Source organism: Peromyscus maniculatus, chromosome 9, assembly GCF_049852395.1.
Source record: "Peromyscus maniculatus bairdii isolate BWxNUB_F1_BW_parent chromosome 9, HU_Pman_BW_mat_3.1, whole genome shotgun sequence".
Lineage (NCBI taxonomy): Eukaryota > Metazoa > Chordata > Mammalia > Rodentia > Cricetidae > Peromyscus > Peromyscus maniculatus.
This window is the reverse complement of record NC_134860.1, coordinates 49494358-49516440: the sequence shown is the minus strand read 5'-3', so window position 1 is coordinate 49516440 and position 22083 is coordinate 49494358. Positions and strand designations below refer to the sequence as shown.

Sequence of the window (22083 nt, the reverse complement as noted above, 5' to 3'; positions counted from 1 at the left end):
CACCACCACCACCACCATCAGGCTCAATAATAACTTTTTAATTAAAAATTTAAAAGAAAACCCACTGAGATAATCTCAACAGTTGTAATACTAAAACACATCACATAAATGAAGATCTGTATAAATTATGAAAGCTACATCTACAACGATTATTATAATGTCTATTTTTACTCAGTCTACCAATCTTTTATATTCCCATTTTCACCTGGCAGTCGCTGACTTCTTGACCTAAAAAAAAATCAAAATGTATGAAAAAGTTTGTGTTGAAGTTTATAACCCAGAAGCTGAGCATCACCAAACACGGGGGCACAATTATGGGGAAATCAAAAAGCCCTTGCAAAGATCTTGGGAGAAAAGTTAGAAAAGCAAGCCAGGGGCAGCCCCAGTGAGGCCGGCAGAGTCCTGGCAGGGAGGAGAGGGTTAAATCCTTTCCTCCGCAGTACAAAAGAAAAGAGTGTGCGGAAAGATTAGGATTTTTGCTTTTACAATAGGAGCCGCAGGAGCGTTGAGAAGAAGCCGTAGGGGAAAAGAGGGGGCGTCTCTTCTTTAAAGACTTGAGAGATTGAGAGAGAAAGGGAGTCGGGAAGGAGTCTCACTGGTCGGCCGGTCTCTGGGAAGGGAGAATTCCTCTGCTTCACAGTGGGTTTGCACTGGGGGACAGACAGTCGTTGGCCTCAGACCAGAGAGGGTGATCCGACCAGGTCACCCAGTTAAAACTCAGTGCTTGGTGCTCTCTCTCCCTGTTCTACGGCTCTCCACTCGGGAATGTCTCGGCGAAAGCAGCGGAGACCCCAACAGTTAATCTCGGACTGCGAAGGTCCCAGCGCATCTGAGAACGGTGGGTGCTGGGGGCGGAGGGAGGGCATGGGGGTGGTGAGTCAAAACCTGCATGGTCCAGGCTAGGGCAATGGAGGGCACCTCGGCCGCGAGCCAAACCTGAGCAGGATTTGGTCACTGGGGATGTGAAGGACTGCAGACCTCAGGATGGGAGTCGATGACTTGTACAAGGCAGGTGCCCCCCTTGGTATCCGTTTGTGTTTTCCTTGCTTTTCTCGGGATGAAATGGAGTTTTCAAACTGGCTCTGTCTCCCTACCCAAGAGTTTTCTCTCCAAGTCCTTTGCTCGCTGGTCTTTGTGCCGTTGCTAAGTAACGTCCTCAGACCTGAAGACCCGTCTCTTAGGGATGGGATTTCCCCTCTTCTTTCTGGAGAGTTGGGTTGCAAGAGAATGAATTGGATAAACGTGAAGGTTCCCCTGAGGGAGAAGAGAATAAAGTTTCTCATTGTTGGGCTGAGCTGAGAACAGACCACAGCTCCCAGAGGGAGAAAGCTAATGTCGGTCAGAATGCAGGCTAGCTAGAGGGTGTGCTCCTCCTCATCCGGAGGGGAGAATGGAACACAGCCCCGTACTCAGGTTTGTGTTTTAAGGGAGGCAAAGGTAATACATATTTGCAAGTTAGCATACCTGTTAGTATATGCTATCACTGTATAAGGATCTTGCTATTTACTTACTTTTGATTTTTGAGATGATCTCCTCATATAGCTCAGACTAGCCCTGAAGTCACTATAGAGCCCAGGCTGGCCTGGAACTGTAGGCAATTCTCCTGAACAAATGTGCACCATCATGCTAAATCGATGTTTTTTGTTTTTTGTTTTTTTAAACCAATGAAGTTCCTCTGGGAGAAGAGAACAAGTTAGATAGCCAAGCTGGCCTAAACTCCTGAGCCTCCTGCCTCTGCCTTCTGTGTGCTGATTAAAGGCACGCACTAGCACAGCTGGATGGAAAAGTCTGTTTACTCTTAAAATACTCCAGCATGTGGAAGGCCACGGTAGAACAAGGAGGTATTAGGAACTGATTGTTCAGTGTCTCCCAGACAACAAAAGTCAGAGTCAGCACAAAACCTTAGTTATCCAGGGGCTTGTCCTTACCTAAGGCTGGTGGTACTCACTCACTAGGGCAGAGCTAGGTCTAAGAATAGGTATCTGTGTCCAGGTGATGGTTAGACTCAAGCCAATTTTGACTAAATACTATGGCTATACGTGCTTACAAGATGGAAGTCTGAAAGTTTAACTTCTGGGGCCAATCATTTGCTTAGCAAACATTTGATATGCCCCAAAAAACATATGCTAAGATTAGTCATAAGGGTTCTGAAGCTGTATTTTTTAGGACAAACTTTGATCCCCCCCTCTTGGCTACCTATGCAAGTTTGGTTGGCTTACTGTGCTTCTCTATGCCTCAGTTTCCTTATCTGTTAAACAGAGTATAATAGTTACCTTATTGACTTGTGACTTTAATAGTTACCTTATTGACTTGTATAAGCCCTTTGGGGGAAGTAACTGGCATAAATAGTGTTTCTTAGTGACCTATCTACCTAAGTACTTAATGGGAAGGAATATCACTATTATCGTATGTGAGGGCAGTGACCACTCAGGAAGGAAGCGCTGGGCAACATCAGTATCTCTTTATGAGACATGAGAGGCTCTGGGACAGTGTATTTGTAGTGACTAGAACTAATCACGGATTGAACTTGTCTTTCCACTTGTACAAAAATGACTAAGTCAAGTCAGCACCATGTACAATGAAACCTTAACAAACAAGTTAAGCTTGGGGTAGGACACATCTTCCCCAAGCCATTGCCAGGCTAAGATCCCACTGTGCCTGTATTTAGAGGTTCTATGGTGATGGCATCCTTCCCTCCTGAGACACATTAAGCCTCCTTAATGCTGCTATAGGCCGGATGTTTCCTCCTTGTGCTCTATGGGAGATTTCCCCTAGAGCCTCAGACTTGCCTCACAGTCCCGCTTCCCTGCTGGTTCAATTGTGGAACTCTGCTGAACACCACCCCCAACCCCCAAGAGGCATTTTCTTCTCTTCTTCCTCCCATCTGCTCACCCATTCCCCACACCGTGACTGAGCGAAGGTTTTTCTGTAAGAGTCAAAAGATAATCTATAGCTGCTGAGAAGGGGAGGATTCTCAAGCCTTTTAGGGTACTTTTGGGGCTCTGAATACCTGGAAGTGTAGTGATATTGCTGTAAGTCTATTCCTATAGAAACCATAAAGGTTTACACCCAGTAGAAGCAAGAAAATTTAGGGTAAACTTTGCATTTGAGTTATGAAAGGCAAAAGCTAATAGGGCTCAGAAAGCATTAAGTGGGGGGAGAGCACTGACTTCACCACACTCTCCATGACAATGGTTCTCAACCTTCCTAATGCTTTAATATCATTCCTTATGTTGTGGTGACCCCAACCATACATTTTTTTTTTTCGAGACAGGGTTTCTCTGTGTAGCTTTGCGCCTTTCCTGGAACTCACTTGGTAGCCCAGGCTGGCCTCAAACTCATAGAGATCCTCCTGGCTCTGCCTCCCAAGTACTGAGATTAAAGGCATGCGCCACCACCGCCCGGCTATACAATTATTTTTGTTACTACTTTCATAACTGTGATTTTTCTAGTGTTACAAATCATAATGTAAATATGTGTTTTCTAATGGTGTTAGGCAGTCCTGTGAGGGGTCACGACTTACAGGTTGAGAACTACTGGTCCATTGCATGGATGCACACACAAATACTACTAATAATATTAATAAATAGTAAATAAATGAAGTTTTTGTTTTTAAGGTTTGCTTTAATGCATAAGAGCACTAATTGCTCTCCCAGAGGACCCAGATTAGATTCACAGCCCCAATATGTCAGCTCACAGCCATCTGCATTTCTAGTGCCAGGGGACCCAATGCCCTCTTCTGGTTTCCATGGCCACCAGGCAAAAAAGTGGTGCATATAAATAGATGCAGGCAAACCACATCTCTATATAATATACAAATAAAAAATCTTTTTTAAAAAATCTATCCTGGGCTGGAGAGATGGCTCAGAGGTTAAGAGCACTGACTGCTCTTCCAGAGGTCCTGAGTTCAATTCCCAGCAACCACATGATGGTTCACAACCACCTGTATTGAGATCTGGTGCCCTCTTCTGGCCTTCAGGGACATGTGCGGGCAGAACACAGTATACATAATAAATAAATAAATAAATCTTAAAAAAAAAAAAATCTATCCTAAGAATTCCTAAAGGGCTGGGCATGGTGGTACTCAACTTTAATCTCAGCTCTCAGGAGATAGAGACACACAGATCTCTGTGAGTTTGATACCATCCAGGGCTCATAGGGAGACTTTGTCTCAGCAACAACAACAAGATGACAGAAAGGAACTCCTAAGGGTTTTCATATCAGAACTCCTTAGGCGCTTTCTCATTTAGTCTACTTCCGTGACCTGAATGGAGGTTTGTTGGGTCTTACCTGCAGTTTGACATGGCTAGCTGAAATTCTCTCCTGCTCTTATCTATTCTCCACTTTCTTCTTGTACAGTTCCCTGACTAGGAACACCAAAACCTAACAGAATACTTACTGCACACAACTGATGGGCAGGAAATAGTCGATTTACTTAAAAACTCTAAAGAAAAAAAAAAATCTTCCCCTACAGAGTCTAGATATCTGAACTAGAGAACATAAGAGAACATAAGGGATGTAACTGGAGGGAATGTTCACTGGTCCATCTGGGAAATGAAGGAAATGATCAGAAGCCCAGATATTTAGTGAGGAGAAACCAGGACAACAGCCAAGCCGGCCTGGAGGGAGAGAAGGGATTGGCAGACAGCAAGAACAGCAAAGGCAAGGAAGGCAAAACCAGGTCACCCCACGCGAGGAAGTGCAGAGCAACCCCTCAGGCTTCTGAAGTCCTGAGGCTTCAGTTTCGGTGCCCACGGGGGTGGGGGGAGTCAGCAAAAATATATCTCTAAGTGAACAGAAGGTAATTTAGAAGTCTTTATTATTGCTGAAATAGGATAACCATGAGTTCAAGGCCAGCCTGAGAAACTCTAGACTGTCAAAGAATGGGTGTGGGGGTGCAACAGTGGTGAGGCAGAGAGAGACTGACTGACTGACTGACTGACTGACTGACTGAGGATCATGCTGCAGCATGAGATAAGGAAGAAGAAAACCTGGTTTTCTTTCTTTCTTTTGCTTTTTGTTTTTTCTTTCTTTTTTTTGTTTTTTTGTTTTGTTTTGTTTTGTTTTTTGTTTTGTTTTGGTTTTTGGTTTTGTCTTTTGTTTTTTGTTTTTCGAGACAGGGTTTCTCTGTTAAACAGTCCTGGCTATCCTGGAACTCACTCTGTAGACCACGTTACATGACTTTGTAACCTTGGACAAATCCTTTACTTCCTAAGGTTTCAAAGCAGAGAACCCCCACCCCTGTCTTGTTTTGTGTTTTGGTTGTTTTGTTTTGGTGACAGCATCATGTGGCTCAGACTAGCTAATGCTTGAATTTCTTTTTCTTTTCTTTTTTTTTTGAGCTGAGGATCCAACCCAGGGCCTTGCACTTGCTAGGCAAGCGCTCTACTACTGAGCTAAATCCCCAACCCAAATGCTTGAATTTCTAATCCTTCTGCCTCAACCTCCCCAGCCCTGGGATCAGAAATCTGTTCCACCATCCCCACCTAGATCTCAGCCTTTGGCGGTGACGTAGCCAGGTGCCGCACTTGGCCATTCTTGGACTTGTTACCTTTCATTCCTCCTGACTGCTCTATCATTACCTCCCTTGTATTTGTTTACTTTTTTTTTTTTTTTCTGAGACAGGATCTTACTTACCTCTGACACCCAAATGCTGGGATGAAAGATGTGCACTACCACATCCAGCTGCCGCCTTCATTTCACTATTATTATTATTAGACATATATTTATTTTATTTACGTGTATGGGTGTTTTGTCTGCACGGATGTCAGTGCGCTGTGTGTGTGCTTGGTGCTCATAGACACCAGAAGAGGATGTTAGATCCTGTAGAACTGGAGTTACAGACAGCTGTGAGCTGTATGGGAATGCCAGAACCAAAGCCTGATCCTCTGCAAGAACAGCAAGTGCTCTTGTCTGATGAGCCATCTCTATTGCCCTGGTTCTCCTTACTTTCATTTTCTTTCCCAGAGCTGAGGACTGAACCCAGGGCCTTGTGCTAAGTGCTCTACCACTGAGCTAAATCCCCAACCCCTCATTTTCAAAAAAAGAGAAGTCACAGCCTTAGATGAAGAGGCTTTTCCCAAGCCAGGCGAGGCTTTAATCCCAGCACTTAGGACACAGAGGCAGCCTGGTCTACAGAGCTAGTTCCAGGACAGCCAGGGCTACTCAGAAACCTTGTCTCAAAAGAAAAGGAAAAAAGAAAAAGAAAGAAAGAAGCTTTAATCCCTGCACTCAGGAGAAAAGGGCAAGGGGATCTCTGTGAATTCCGGGGTAGCCTGTTCTTCATAGTGAGTTTCAGGCCAGCCAGGGCTACATAGTAAGAGAGACCCTATTACAAGACATAAAGAAATTCTCCTCAAATTGAAAAGAGGAGAAAGAGCCGGGTGGTGGTGGTACACTCCTTTATTCTCAGTACTCGGGAGGCAGAGGCAAGAGGATCTCTATGGGTTCAAGTCCAGCCTGGTCTACAGAACCAGTATTAGGACAGCCAAAGCTACACAGAAAAACCCTGTCTCAACATCCCTCTCCCTCCAAAAAAAGAATAGAAAGAACCAAATCTAGGACTTTAATTATTTGTGCTCAGTGAAGGGTCAGATCTATAAAATGCCTTTGAGCTCCAAAATAGTGTTTGAATTCCATATTGTGTTGTATTCTTTGATTTCAGAAAGTGTCCATTGATACTTGTTTGGAGTTTTGATGATGTTCATGTTGTGATACAAATGTCTTTTTCACTTGGTACTTAGTGTCTAAGTCCATCTTGTCTCCATCTACCTTTTGGAACAGGCCATGGGTGCATCTGTAGGTTTCAGTATAGTAGTTTAGTTTAGCAAAGAATTATGTATATGAGCTTAATAGAGAAGACCGAGAAAGAGAAGATGGGACATTCTCTAAAAAGTGATCTTGGAATCAGTTTCAGAATCTGTTTATATTTCTGAAGGCTTCCAGTTAGTAATGATTTAATCTAAGCAAGATTTGTGAGGAATGGTGGGAAGGTTTGAAGCGAAGGACAGTCCTCTCCAGGTCTATTATTGGAGTACTTGTCTTTTGTTGTGTGTTGTGGGGAGGGATTATATGTGTATGCTGGAGACTGAACACAAGGCCTGTGGGCTGATAATGCTCTGCCACTGAACATCATCATCAGACCTTAGTTTCAACATATAATTTTGTATCTATAATGTATAGCAAGGTCTCACTATGTAGTGCAGGAACTAGATAGTGGTATGGCCAAATGCTGGAATGATGGGCATATGCCAAAATGCCCACTTGTGTGTGTGTGTGTGTGTGTGTGTGTGTGTGTGTGTGTGTGTGTGTGTGTTCACTGGGACTAAACCTAGAGCTTCGATTTGTGATAGGTAAGTGTTCTACCACTGAAAGCTACATTTCCAACCTGTTGCTGTACAACGGAATAAGTGAGGTTCTTCATAAAAATACTAATACTTGAACTGGGCAGCATGGTGCACACCTTTAATCTCAGCACCTGGGAAGTCAGAACAGACTGATCTCTGTGAGTTTGAGACCAGTCTGGCCTACATAGCAAGTTCCAGACCAGCCAGAGCTACATAGTGAGACTCTGTATCAAAATAATAATGATGATAATAACGATGCTAGGATCCTACCCTTAGAGATTTTGAATTTATTTTAGCCTTGAGGTTGCTTTCCTTTTTCTTTTTTCCAGTGTTTGTGATTAAACTCAGGGCCTCATGAGGTCTAGGCATGTGCTCTACTATTGAGTTATAGCCCCAGCTATAGTACATCCTAAAGCTCTAAAGGTAATCCTAATATTAGTAAAGGCTGAGAGCCACTGTTTAGATACACTACCCTGCTGCTCAGGCCCTATGTGGTTTTGACTGTGTTCTTCCCAACCATTTTCTCCCAAGCCTGAAGCAGTTTATCAGGGCACCAGGATTTTTGTTTATTTTTCATATGTTGTCTTTTATAGTTCAGGCTATCCATCAACTTGTGATTGGGGTCAATGAGGATCATCTTGCTAGGATTACAGGTGTGTGCTTGGTTTATGCTGGGGATTGAACTCAGGGTTTTGTGCCTGCTTGGCATGCACCCTACCTACCAACTGAAGTACACCTCCAGTCCCTGGGCACTGGATTTAAAAGAAAAGCTATGGGGTCTTTTGTTGTTGTTGTTTGTTTTGTTTTATTTTGTGGGTTTATTTTTACCTATTTGCTTTCAAATTTTATTTATTTATTTATTTATTTATTTATTTATTTATTTATTTATTTATTTTGAGACCAGGTTTCTCTGTGAAGCCCTGGCTATCCTGGAACTCATTCAGTAGACCAGGCTGGCCTCAAACTCAGATATCTGCCTGCCTCTGCCTCCCAAGTGCTGGGATTGGAGTGGTGCACCACACCCAGCACTGGTTTATTTTATTTATTTATTTATTTATTTATTTATTTATTTATTTATTTATTTGTCATTTAAGCTCTTTGTAAATCTGAACAAGCATGTGCAGGTCTATACCCATCACAGACTTTGCCTGTGATCTAGGACAGCTGATTCCACACTTTCTGCCATCCAGGTGTATCATCGTTACCAGGACAGCTGATTTCACATTTTCTGCCATCCAGGTATATCATTGTTACCAGCTCAGCGTGTTCCTGTGTTTGGTGACTTGAGCTTTGTCTGCATAAGAATCTTGCTCCCTTTTTCAGGCTAGGCATGGAGTGTAAAAGGCACTGAGAAGCAGATAGTTCCTCTTACAGGTGGCTGCTGATACATCACCTTTCACCAGGGACTAAATTTACCTTAAAGAGCGTAGATCAAATGACACATCAGAAAGCACATTTCATTAAAAAGCAAGAAAGGGGACACTGTTTCCCAGGAGGAGAAGAAAAGAAAAGGATTTCTTTTCTTGTCCAAGGACTTGACAGGACAGCAACTGGATATCAAATGTTCAGTGCTAATTAACAAATGCTAGGTAGAAAGTCTCCACCTGATTCCTCCTCTCTGACCTGAGGGCAAAGAACAAAAGGCAGGGAGGAGCCACCCAGGCCTCTTTCTCCAGCGTTGGGATGTACTTGGGGAGCCCTGGCCAGGAGCCAAAGTCCTGAATGCTGCTCTGCTGAATTACTCTGTGAACTTGGAAACGTCACTTAACCTCTGCCAGCTTCGGTTTCCTTATCTGTAAAACTAAAGCATTCTGCACTTACCTGTGTCTAGGACTAACTGAAACAGACTCCTTCTCCATTTGCAAAGGCCAGGTCTAAAAGAACAGAGCCCATCCATTCCAGTGCTCTGCTTCACAAGGAAAAAAATCATTGAGATTATCTGAAGTTTTAAAACATAACACTGTAAGTTGTTTTCAATTTATAAAGATAGTAGTTTTGTTTTGTTTTGTTTTCAGACAGGGTCTCATGGTATAACCCCAGCTGGTCTGGAGCTCCCTATGTAGACCAGGTTGGCCTCTAACAGAGATCAGTCTGCTTCTGCCTCCTGAGTGCCGAGGTTAAAGGTGTGCACCAGCATTGTCAACTATTTACTAAAATTTTGACTAGACTAGGCCACCTGCCCCTCCCCCCACCCCCTACCTCACCCCCGAAAAAGACTCTAACCTAGACATGTCAATGATATTGCAGAGAAATTAACAAGATTGAGGGATGAGGGGTAAGGAGGTAGCTCCATGGTGGAGCTTTTGTCTAGCATCCATGGGGTCCTGGGTTCAAGCCCCACAATGGTACAGGAGTGCCGTGGAGCAAAGCCAGCCTTAGCTACAGGAGACCCTATGTAAAAAAAACCAACCAACCAGCCAACAAAAAGATGTTATTATAGTGTGTGTTTATTTTAGGTTATCTTATTACTAAAAATATAAATTCTCTATTCCATAATATTTAAGGCTCTTCAAATTTGAGTTTCTCGTTTATATTCTTTTTTGGGGGGAAAGTCCCACATATGTTAATACTACTTTCTAGCATTTTTCTTGTGGGCATACAGCTCAGTGGTGGGACACTTGGTACAAGGTTTGTCTCCAGAACCACAAAAAGAGAAAGGAAAAAAAAAAGACAACAACAAAAAGCGGTTTTCAAATTTTCAAAGTATTTCTCTGATAAAGATGGTGTATGTAAAATCGTGCATCTTTATAAAAAGGAAGAGGGTGGCATCTTTGGTGGCTCACGCCTTTAAGCCCAGCACTTAGGGGTAGGGGGCGGCTGGGCATTTGAGGAAGAGATAGGAAGGTTGGGAGCTTACCACTAGACTCAGCTACACCAGCCAGCCTGGGCTACGTGAGACCAGGTCCCAAAAAACAAACAAGAATGAGGAAGCCAGTCATGGGGAAGGTGGGGAGCACATACTTATAGGCCTAGCTTTCGGGAAACTGAAATAGAGGGGTTGCTGAGTTCAAAGTCAGCCTGAGCTACGTAGTAGGATCACGTTTCAAAAAAAAATTTAAGCCGGGCGTTGGTGGCGCACGCCTTTAATCCCAGCACTCGGGAGGCAGAGCCAGGCGGATCTCTGTGAGTTCGAGGCCAGCCTGGGCTACCAAATGAGCTCCAGGAAAGGTGCAAAGCTACACAGAGAAACCCTGTCTCGAAAAACCAAAAAAAAAAAAAAAAAAAAAAATAATTAAAAATAAATAAAAGGACAATACGAGTTTATTGATGACCCACCACCAAACCACAAATCCAAGACCTGAGATCACCTTTTTACATGTAAAAATAAAGGATGTTAGGAAGTGAGGAGCCCCTTAAATCTCATTTCAAGGAAGAAAAGGAATGCAGAGTACCTGGTTTGAGGCACCTTATCCCCACTTTCTCTTACTAGAAGGCAGGCCCCGGTGGGGGTGAGCAGGTGTCAGTCTTGTCTAGGAATTCAGATCTGGTTGGGGCTATTAGGGGCTTTGGACTCTGAGCCGAAGACTGTGAAAGCCCATTCGGCATCTTCCCCATTGTTTCAGGAGGAGCTCCCCTCCCCCAAGGTTGGAGCTGGGAGGACCTCCTTAGGCCTTTGAAAGCTAATGTCTTTAATTGTCCGTATTAGGAACAGTGGGGGGCGGGGGAGTGGGCAGCAGCGAAGAGGGTACCGAGGAGGAGAGCGGTTTCTTTTAAGGACGAACTCTATGCATTTGGTATAGGGCCGGTGGCCTGTGGACTAGCTTGTGTTGAGCTGTTATTCTTGGCGAAGGGCTTAGTGTTCCTCAAGAAGGGGTCCTCAAATGACTTTCTTGGGAATTCTATCTTGCAATCGCCCCCCTTGAGAAACTTCTTTTATGAAGAAGGATGAGGGTAGGATGGGAGTAAGGCTGAAGACAAAACTTGAGATCATTCTGTGATGTGCGAGCTGGTCAGGGGGTGGGTGTTTGGGATGGCTCCTCCCACTCTTGTCCTCCGACCTCCGAGGCGGGCAGACCACCCTTTGGAATCCACATTTTCCAAGCTCAGCAGATCCTTTATCCGAAGAAAAATTACTGAAGCCTATCGCCTTAATCTATTGAGCGGGCAATGTTTCCCACTGAGCGCTTGGGGCTGACCTGGTGGGAGCAGCTAGGATAAAGACATCTAGGGTGGGGAGCTGGCAGAGGATAGGGCACAGTGGGCCCCCAAGGTGCCTCACCGCACCTGCCCCAGAGCCAGGGTAAAGCTTCCTAGGCTTGCCCCCTGCACGCACTCTCTGTTCTTGCCTCCTCAAGCTTTCGTCTCCCTCCCTGGCAGCTCCTCCCCCCGAAAACCCTCCTCCCTCCCCCCCACCCCATCTCCCCTCTACCAGCTTTCGCGCTCCGGCTCCTCCCCTCCTCCGCGCCTTCTCGCTCCCCTCCCCCTCCGCCGCTGTTCCCTGCCCCCGCCACCGCCGATCTCCTCCGCAGTCTGGGCCGCTGGGTGCAGAGACTGCCGCAGCGCCGGCGGCCACCGACGCCTCCCCAGACCGGATACCCATTGTGTCCTACCCCATCCCGCCTTCCACTTCCCCACGGCCATGGCGCAGGAAACCGGGAGCAGCTCTCGACTCGGGGGGCCCTGCGGGGAGCCTGCGGAGCGCGGAGGTGCGGTAGGGCCAGGCTTGGGCAGAGATGGGGGCTGAGGGGACGCTCGCGGAGAAGGACTTTAAGCGGACGGATAAAATGTGTGATTCTACACATAGGCCCCAGTTCTCACATCCATTCCCACTCTTCCTGGGCCAGAGGAGGGGGAGGGGTGACGGAGGAGGCTCCGAGTGTGCGTGCCCTGTCCCCCTCCTCCTTTTGCTGGGTATCCGGGGAGCCACGCGGGTCGCGTCCGGTGTGAGCACTAGCTAGCTTCATGCAGGATCTGCCTGTAATCTTATCTTCCCACCCCAACCCGCGGTCCCTGGGTCGCCCGTTCTTTAGAGCTTCCGTTACCCAACAAAACCGCATTACCCACACTCTCTCCTTGTCTTCTCCCCAGGTGATGCTAGCGAGGAGGACCACCCCCAAGTCTGTGCCAAATGCTGCGCACAGTTCTCTGACCCGACCGAATTCCTCGCTCACCAGAACGCATGTTGTACTGACCCACCCGTAATGGTGATAATCGGGGGCCAGGAGAACCCCAGCAACTCTTCAGCCTCCTCTGCACCCCGGCCAGAGGGCCACAGTAGGCCCCAGGTCATGGATACAGAGCACAGCAATCCCCCAGACTCTGGGTCTTCTGGGCCCCCTGATCCTACCTGGGGGGCAGAGCGGAGAGGAGAGGAGTCTTCAGGGCATTTCCTGGTCGCTGCCACAGGTACAGCGGCTGGGGGAGGTGGGGGCCTGATCTTGGCCAGTCCCAAGCTGGGGGCAACCCCATTACCTCCAGAATCTACCCCTGCACCCCCTCCTCCACCACCTCCCCCTCCACCCCCAGGGGTAGGCAGTGGCCACTTGAACATTCCTCTGATCTTGGAAGAGCTGCGGGTGCTGCAGCAGCGCCAGATCCATCAGATGCAGATGACTGAGCAAATCTGCCGCCAGGTGCTGCTTCTTGGCTCCTTAGGGCAGACGGTGGGTGCCCCTGCCAGTCCCTCAGAGCTACCTGGGACAGGGACAGCCTCCTCCTCCTCCTCCAAGCCCCTCCTGCCCCTCTTCAGTCCCATCAAGCCTGTCCAAACTGGCAAGACGCTGGCACCGTCCTCTTCCTCCTCCTCCTCCTCCTCAGGGGCAGAACCGCCTAAGCAGGCGTTCTTCCACCTCTACCACCCACTGGGATCGCAGCATCCCTTCTCTGTTGGAGGTGTTGGGCGAAGCCACAAACCCACTCCTGCCCCCTCCCCGGCCCTGCCAGGCAGCACGGATCAGCTGATTGCCTCCCCTCATCTGGCATTCCCAGGCACCACAGGACTCCTGGCAGCTCAGTGTCTTGGGGCAGCAAGGGGTCTTGAGGCTGCTGCCTCCCCAGGGCTCCTGAAGCCAAAGAATGGAAGTGGCGAGCTGGGCTATGGGGAAGTGATCAGTTCCTTGGAAAAGCCTGGTGGAAGGCACAAATGCCGCTTTTGTGCCAAAGTCTTCGGCAGTGACAGCGCCCTGCAGATCCACCTGCGTTCCCACACTGGTGAGAGGCCCTACAAGTGCAACGTCTGTGGTAACCGCTTCACGACCCGGGGCAACCTCAAAGTACACTTCCACCGGCATCGCGAGAAGTACCCACATGTGCAAATGAACCCACATCCAGTCCCAGAGCACCTCGACTACGTCATCACCAGCAGTGGGCTGCCTTACGGAATGTCGGTGCCGCCGGAGAAAGCGGAAGAGGAGGCAGCCACCCCAGGTGGAGGGGTTGAGCGCAAACCTCTAGTGGCCTCCACCACAGCACTCAGTGCCACCGAGAGCCTGACACTACTCTCCACTGGTACCAGTACAGCCGTGGCCCCGGGTCTCCCTGCTTTCAACAAGTTTGTGCTCATGAAAGCCGTGGAGCCCAAGAGTAAGGCTGATGAAAATACTCCCCCGGGGAGTGAGGGCTCAGCCATTGCTGGAGTCGCGGACAGCGGCGCAGCGACCCGCATGCAGCTAAGTAAGCTGGTGACGTCCCTGCCGAGTTGGGCCCTGCTTACTAACCACTTGAAGTCAACTGGAAGTTTCCCCTTCCCCTATGTGCTGGAACCCTTGGGGGCCTCACCTTCTGAGACCTCAAAGCTACAGCAGCTGGTAGAAAAGATTGACCGTCAAGGAGCTGTGGCGGTGTCCTCTACCGCCTCAGGAGCTCCCACCACATCTGCCCCTGCACCTTCATCCTCCTCCTCCTCCTCCTCCTCCTCGGGACCTAACCAGTGTGTCATCTGTCTCCGGGTGCTGAGCTGCCCTCGGGCTCTCCGCCTGCATTATGGCCAACACGGAGGTGAGCGGCCCTTCAAGTGTAAAGTGTGTGGCAGGGCTTTCTCCACCCGGGGCAATTTGCGTGCACATTTTGTGGGCCACAAGACCAGTCCAGCTGCCCGGGCCCAGAACTCCTGCCCCATCTGCCAGAAGAAGTTCACTAATGCTGTCACTCTGCAGCAACATGTTCGGATGCACCTGGGGGGCCAAATCCCCAATGGTGGTTCCACGCTCCCTGAAGGTGGGGGAGCTGCCCAGGAGACTAGCTCTGAGCAATCTACAGTCTCTGGACCAGGGAGCTTCCCCCAGCAGCCATCCCAGCAACCATCCCCGGAAGAGGAGTTGTCTGAGGAAGAAGAGGAGGATGAGGAAGAGGAAGATGTGACAGATGAAGATTCCCTAGCAGGAAGAGGCTCAGAGAGCGGGGGTGAGAAGGCCATATCAGTGCGAGGTGACTCCGAAGAGGTGTCTGGGGCAGAGGAGGAAGGGGGAACAGTGGTCGCAGCCCCCACTGCTGGGAAGGAGATTGATAGTAACGAGAAAGCCGCTCAGCAATCTTCTCTGCCACAACCTCCACCTGACAACCTGGATCACCCCCAACCCATGGAGCAGGGAACCAGTGATGTTTCCGGAGGCGTGGAAGAAGAGGCCAAACTGGAGGGGACCCCAAGCCCCATTGCAGCACTCACCCAAGAAGGGGAGGGCACCAGCACCCCTTTGGTGGAGGAGCTGAACTTACCGGAAGCCGTGAAGAAGGAGCCGGGAGAGGGCAGCAGCAGAAATGCCTGTGAAGTGTGTGGCCAGACCTTTCCTACCCAAACAGCTCTGGAAGAGCATCAGAAGACCCATCCTAAGGAAGGGCCACTCTTCACTTGTGTTTTCTGCAGGCAGGGCTTCCTTGACCGTCCTACCCTCAAGAAGCACATGCTGTTGGCTCACCACCAGGTACCACCCTTTGCACCCCATGGCCCTCAGAATATTGCTACTCTTTCCTTGGTCCCTGGCTGTCCTTCCATCACTTCTCCAGGGCTCTCCCCGTTCCCACGGAAAGATGACCCCGCCATCCCGTGAGCCTGTTTTCTGTACCCAGTCCCCTATGACCCTATGCTCTGTAGAAGGTTTACTCAACCTTCTCAAGTGTTGACATGATGTTTCTAGTGGCTTCTCTCCAGACCCTGAGCTTAAAAGTTGCATTTAAAAGGGAATGCCCTCTAAGAAATTTGTATCACCTTTTTGTTCTTTGTAACTAAGGAAAACAGATTCTCTATAGCTTTCACATTCTCAAGGGGAGCCCTCTCCTCTTCTCCCTTTCCCATTGGCAGGTACACCAGAACCCCCATCTTTGGAAATGGCAGCCTTGCTCAAAGGGGCTGGCAGCTGTCTGTGGAGGGAGGGCCCTGTGCTACTCCTTGGTGACCTTGACCAAGTCACCCTGCAAGACTTCTTGTGCCAGGACCTTCTTGAGAAGCTTGTGATGGGTGGGTTTCTTACCTTCCTGCAAGCAGTACAGTTTTTCCTGTCAGGTGGCCTCGTCCCCAAGCCCTGGAGCTCTAGACCCGCCGGCGTTGCCACTTCAACCCTCACACCATCATTGCTATTAAGGCCAGGAACTGTGCTTGAGAAGGTGACTCCAACAACATGATCCAGAGAGGCAGAGGAGGACATAGCCTCTCTCCTATTCCTGCCTCCTGTATCCAAGCTGGTGCCTACCAAGCACACCAGAGAAAAGAAGTAACAAACTATAGCTTCCCCCCCCCCCTCCAGAAGGTGCAGGCAATGAAGATACTCGAGTAATTGGTGACTCAACCCTAGAAGGTAGGGAAGAATGAAGGATTGGGGTGCTTTTTCAGTATGTCCCTTGACTTGTTACATCAAGGCAAAGATAATGACTGGTCAAGGTGCAAGGACCCCTTCAGCTTCTCATTTACCATGGCCTCCTAACCAACAAGCAAATTTCTTGCCAAGAGGTCTCCCATGGGAAGAAATACAAAGTCCATAACTTTAAAGAGCCTTATTGGTGAGGGTGGTTAATGAAGTAAAGGTGACTCGAGCGTTGCTAAAACAGGGATTTCTGGGAACCTATTTGATGAAGAATGGGGTGTGATGTAAGGGAGAGGAACTGCAGCTCTTGTGAATATGAACATTCTCGTGGATGTTCCTTTGGGCTAATGGTGATGTGGCATTGCAGCACCAGGGGTCGGGGGACTTCCTGGCACTAGAATGCTTTTAGTTTTAGATGACTCCCTGCTTTATTCCCTTGACCCTTATACGTCCCTCATCTTCTCAAAACCCCCTTTCCTCCCCAATTTTGCCTGATCGTGGACCAGAGCTTATGTCTTCATTTTTTTCGTCTGCTTCTCAGAGTCCCAGACATTGAGAGACAAGCTTCAAGTGGTCCCTCCCTGCCTCTGTCCTGTAGTGAGATGTAGTATTTCCTCTTAACGTAGGATCCTGGGAACCAGGAGTTCTGAGGAGGAGACTGGATTTTGCTGTTAGTTGATGTCAATGATGATTCTAAAGTAGTGGCTCCAGAGCTCCCTAACACAGTGAAATGTGTAAGAGCAGAGAGGGGAGATATTAGTGTCTTTCCCTTCCTCATTAAAAGTGTTTTGGCCAAGTATTTGTGTGTTTCTCCTTATTTTGTGACTAAATAGCCAGATGGGGTGTGATCTTGGCATTCCCTGGCATAGAGACTCCCTCCCCCCGCCCTTTTCTCCTGCCAAAGCTGAACATATGGCATAGAAAGACTTAACTTACTCAGCTTTGTCCTAAAACAACCTCCAGTGAGTGGGATTTCATTGGGGGGCGGGATGGGGGGATTTTTTAATGGAGATTCTATCTTCTGAATGTCTAGGTTTTCCCTTTAGGAGTTTCTACGAAACCACAACTTTGTGTTGTTCTGTTTGAGTTAGGAAGCTGTTCACCAGTCTTCCCCAATTCTCAAGCAGCCCGCTGACATCAGTGAATCTACAGAACACGGTAACTGACATTTTATGATCTTTGAGATCCAATATTGTCATCAGAAAGGGAGAAATTCTACTAATAAAGGAAGTTCTTGTAATTAAGAATGCAGACAAAGGGGCTGGAGAGATAGATCAGCAGCTAAGAGCATTGGCTTACTGGCTGCGCTTCCAAAGGACCCAGGTTCAATTCCCAATACCTACATAGTTACTCATAACTACGTTAACTCCAGTTCCAGGAGATCTGACGCCCTCTTCTGGCCTCTTCGGGTACCAGGCACACATGTGGTGCAAATACACATATGCAAGCAAAACATATGAAATAAAATAATTTTTAAAAACCAAAACTCAAGCCAGTTGGTAGTGGCGCACACCTTTTATCCCAGGCAAAAGCAGGTGGATCTCTGAGTTTGAGGCCAGCCTAGTCTACAAGGGCTAGTTCCAGGATAGCCAGAGCTACATAAAGAAACACCCCCGCCCCTGTCTAGAAATAAATAAATAATGATGACAAAGTGAAAGAGCCAGGAGTGTAGCTCAGTTGGTAGAGCTTGCTTAGTATGCATGAAACAAGTCAGCACCATTCTCAACTGCACAGTGAGACTAACCTTGGATACATGAGAACCTCATGTTTTTTAATTTTAAATTTTGAGACATAGCTTTGGCTGTCTTGGAACTCACTGTGTAGACTAAACTGGCCTTGAACTCACAAATATCTGCCTCTGCCTGCCTCTGCCTCCCAAGTGCTAGGATTAAAGTCCTGCTACATACCTGGCAAGAACATTGTGTGTGTGTGTGTGTGTGTGTGTGTGTGTGTATACATATTATGTGTGTGTGTATATATACATACACATATATACACTATTATGTATATATGCATATATATACACACATATATGTATGGCAGATGGCATGAAGTGAGCATCTATTATAATTTCTTTTTTAACTTTGCGTTTCCACAACATAGTAACGTTCAGAATTTTCTCTAAGACTTTGCTTTTCCTAAAGAATTGACTTCCTAGAAATGAGGGTGTAGCTCAGCAGTACAGCACATGGAAAGCCCAGAATTCAACTCCAGGAAACCTTCCCACCTGCCCCAACCACCACCACACACACACAAACACACACACACACACACACAAACCCTTAATTCTCCAGATTTTTTCCCCTTATAAGATGATAATGTCGGGCTGGAGAGATGGCTCAGAGGTTAAGAGCACTGGCTGTTCTTCCAGAGGTCCTGAGTTCAATTCCCAGCAACCATGTGGTGGCTCACAAACATCTGTAATAAGATCTGGTGCCCTCTTATGGCATGCAGACATATATGTAGGCAGAACACTGTATACATAATAAATAAATAAATCTTTTTTAAAAAAAGATGATAATGTCACTAAACCTTCATGCTGAAGGAATGGAATTGGTTTTGACGCTGATTCAGACAGACACACTGGCACACTTGTGATCCTGGCACTTGGGGCACAAGTTGGAGGCTCAAGAATCTAAGGTCATCCTTGGCTATATAGGGGGTTAATGACCATCCTGGGCTATATGAGACTATCTCAAAATGACAGCCCAAAAAGAAATGAAGCAACTTAAAGAACCAGGTCCCGTAGGGTGGGGTGATGGAGACCTGTAATCCTGATACCGGTGTGTGTGTGCAGGAGTATCACAAGTGGAAGGCTAGCCTGGAATACATAATACTCTTTGAAAAAAAGAAAAAAAGAAAGGAAAAAAAATAAAAAACTAGGTGGGAGATTCCCAGTCTAGTGCTACTTTCAGGGACCAATGCTGCTGCATTGTAACTACTGGGAGAGCAAGCTCCCTGCAAGACAGAGGTGAGTAAATCTCTTCTTCACTCTGCTGAGAATAAAGAACTATTTGATCCTGGAGGTCCCTACCAGAGCAGTGGAGGTGGCCTCTTTAACACCTGGGAAGTTGGGGGGCTAAGGAGGGAGAAACAGCTCCTTTGTTTTGAATTTCTGGTAGCTTTGCAAATGCGGTTTCCCCCTTTCAGCCTGTGGAAGAAGGCAAGTGACTGATTCTCCCATTCCTTTAACCTCCTTCATCCCCACTGGACGGAGATAATGCCGCTTCCCTAATTACACCAGACTGGCCTGCTAGTCCCGTGTCGGTTCTCATTATGGTAACAGCTGTCAGGGAGGCTTCCCTGACACAAAGCCTGCCTCTCTACACTCTTTCCTCCAGGCTCTTTTCTATCTCCTTTTCCTGTTCGACTTCTCTTGCTTTTGTGTTTGTTTTCTCTCCGCTGCTCATTCCTTTTTCTGGGTGCTTTTGATTTCCTCCTCCTTTGCAGGACCCCATCCTTACCCTCCCTCTCCACTGTCTTTTGGAAGCTGAGTGAATGTTAACCTGCTAGAATGAGTATGTGTAAATGCAGCTTGCAGACCATGGACTTGACACAAACAAGAGACTCTGAGTCCAGGCTGGAGGAATAAATGTATGGGTGAGAAGCGCGAGCGAGCTGCTTTTCTCGCTTCATTTCCGAGGGCTTACTTCATTTCATAGGCCAAGCGCTCCTTAGGTGAGAACGTAAATAAGATACAGCAGCACTTCATCAGCCTATTCTAGGAGGGAGAATTATGGAAACATATTCTTTTATATGGTGATAGGTAAGAAAAATGTCCCGTGGGATCCTAGAGATAACAAACTCAAATCCAAGGCTAGAAATGGGGCATGCCTATAAAATAACCATTCTTAAACACAGTAACTGATTCAATCCACTCAACAATCTAGATGCCATTTTACAAACCTATATACGATCCGTTAAACTCCCCTTGGCATACAGAGGTGTTGCTTTTGGGATGCTCCTGTAAGAACAGCAATCTTCAAGGAGTCCTGTGAAGTGACAACCTTTGGCTCTCTGATTCTTCTACCTCTGGCCAAAAACTGAAGAAATACAAGATACCAAGTAGAACCCAGGCCTCTAATGAGTAGTCGGCTCTGGGAGCCGCCATGGCAAAGGGGGAGCCTTAGACCTGCATCTTTCTCCTTCCTTCAGCTCTTAGCATGTGCTTCTCAGAGAATTCTACCAGTTACCCACATTCTTTTTTTCTTCTTAGTGCCAAGCCTCACTGACAAAGACAAGGTTTCTCTGAGTAGCCCTTGTAGACCAGGCTGGCCTCCAACTCAGAGATCCACCTGCCTCTGCCTACCTAGGGCTAGGATTAAAGACATGTCCCATCCCTCTCACCTCATCCCCCCCCACCTCTGGGCTATTGGCATGTTTTTATCACTCCCAAACTCTTGTATCTAGGGCATTAGTTACCATCCCTAGCACTTAACTAATAAACAGGACCTTCTGATTCCCAAATCATTGCACGAGTCCCATCCCCCGTGAGGCCCAGCTTTGACCTCCCTTGACTTCTGCTTGTCTTCTCACGCCCTGCATAACAGTAAACTGATAAACCCTAGTGGGCATTAGGTTTTGGTCAAGTAGTTAGGAGGTGACTAGGCTGGCTAGTGGCAGGGGGCTGTAATCTCAGCTCCTGGGGACTTGGAAATGACGGCTGTAAGCTCAAGACATGCCCAAGGGTTACAGAGTAAGTTCAAAGACTGCCCAAAAACAGAAAAAGGCTGAGGCTACCGCTCAAAATGTGAGAGATGAGGGCATGTGAGGCCCTGGTCAACCCCTAGTGCCACAAAAGAAAAAAATAAAAGTATGAGTGGGACTTAACCACCAAAATTGGTGGGTGGAGCTGAAGTTTTCTCCAGTCCTGCCCAGCACCACGGACCCCGCAACCACTTATAAAATAATCACTCAGAAGCTTATATTAAACTGCTCGGCCATTAGCTCAGGCCTACCACTAACTAGCTCTTACACTTAAACTCAGCCCATTTCTGTTAATCTATATGTCGCCACGTGTTCCGTGGCTTTACCTATTGCCTTTACACGCTGCTCCCTGGACCGCAGTCTCCTGACTCAGCCTTCCTGTTCCCAGAATTCTCTTCTCTGCTTGTCCCGCCTATACTTCCTGCCTGGCTACTGTCCAATCAGCATTTTATTTATACAGAGCGATATCCACAGCAGGTGGGTACTGTGAGTGTTGTAGTAAATTGATAGGAAGAATAGAAAAGTCATATATCCCACATAAAAACATGAACTGGAGATGTGCCAACTGTGGAACCAACTCCCACAACACAGGAGGCTGGGTGTGAGGAGTGCAATGTCTCTGCTCATAATTGGGCTCACAGTCTGATTTTGCTCTGCTGCCCTAGAGTCTCTGGCTTTGTGCATGCTAGGTACCTGCTCCACCACTGAACTGTAGACAAGGCCTTACATGTTTAATACAGTCTGTTACCTCTGCACCAATGAAAAACAGTAGTTTAACATTTTTAGAACAATATGTTTGTAAATTGCTATACAATTGTATACTACCAAATTAACCCAGTAAACAGTGACACTTTTTTTTTTTTTTTTTTTTTTTTTGGTTTTTTCGAGACAGGGTTTCTCTGTGTAGCTTTGCGCCTTTCCTGGGACTCACTTGGTAGCCCAGGCTGGCCTCGAACTCACAGAGATCCGCCTGCCTCTGCCTCCCGAGTGCTGGGATTAAAGGCGTGCGCCACCACCGCCCGGCAGACACTTTTTTTTTAAAGATTTATTTATTTATTATGTATACAGAAGAGGGCGCCAGATCTCATTACAGATGGTTGTGAGCCACCATGTGGTTGCTGGGAATTGAACTCAGGATCTCTGGAAGAACAGTCAGTGCTCTTAACCTCTGAGCCATCTCTCCAGCCCCCAACAGTGACACTTTTACCACAATTGACAGCACAGCTAAAGCTCAACAGTACAAATTATAGCCAGATGTGGTGGCGTACACTTTTAATCTCCGCACTTGGAGGGCA

General features: G+C 47.3%; 1 protein-coding gene across 2 annotated transcripts; it reads left to right on the top strand.

The window, feature by feature from the left end:
* The first annotated feature begins 489 nt into the window (after positions 1 to 489).
* On the top strand, positions 490 to 16880 carry Sall2 (spalt like transcription factor 2). 2 transcript variants are annotated; one of them, XM_006993390.4, is made up of 2 exons: positions 490 to 838; positions 12375 to 16880. In XM_006993390.4, exons 1-2 carry the CDS (start codon positions 766 to 768, stop codon positions 15329 to 15331), a joined length of 3030 nt encoding a protein of 1009 aa, XP_006993452.2. In that variant the 5' UTR covers positions 490 to 765; the 3' UTR covers positions 15332 to 16880. The 2 variants fall into 2 exon arrangements, with proteins under 2 accessions (XP_006993452.2, XP_006993453.2); XM_006993391.4 differs by lacking the exon at positions 490 to 838 and adding an exon at positions 11715 to 11992.
* Positions 16881 to 22083: the final 5203 nt, after the last annotated feature.

What these genes read in the sequence shown, in the direction of transcription:
- Sall2 (XM_006993390.4), top strand. Translation starts at nt 766, where the DNA reads ATGTCTCGGCGAAAGCAGCGGAGACCCCAACAGTTAATCTCGGACTGC. An exon ending in TCCCAGCGCATCTGAGAACG is followed by an intron (nt 839 to 12,374) that starts GTGGGTGCTGGG and finishes TCTTCTCCCCAG; the next exon opens with GTGATGCTAGCGAGGAGGAC.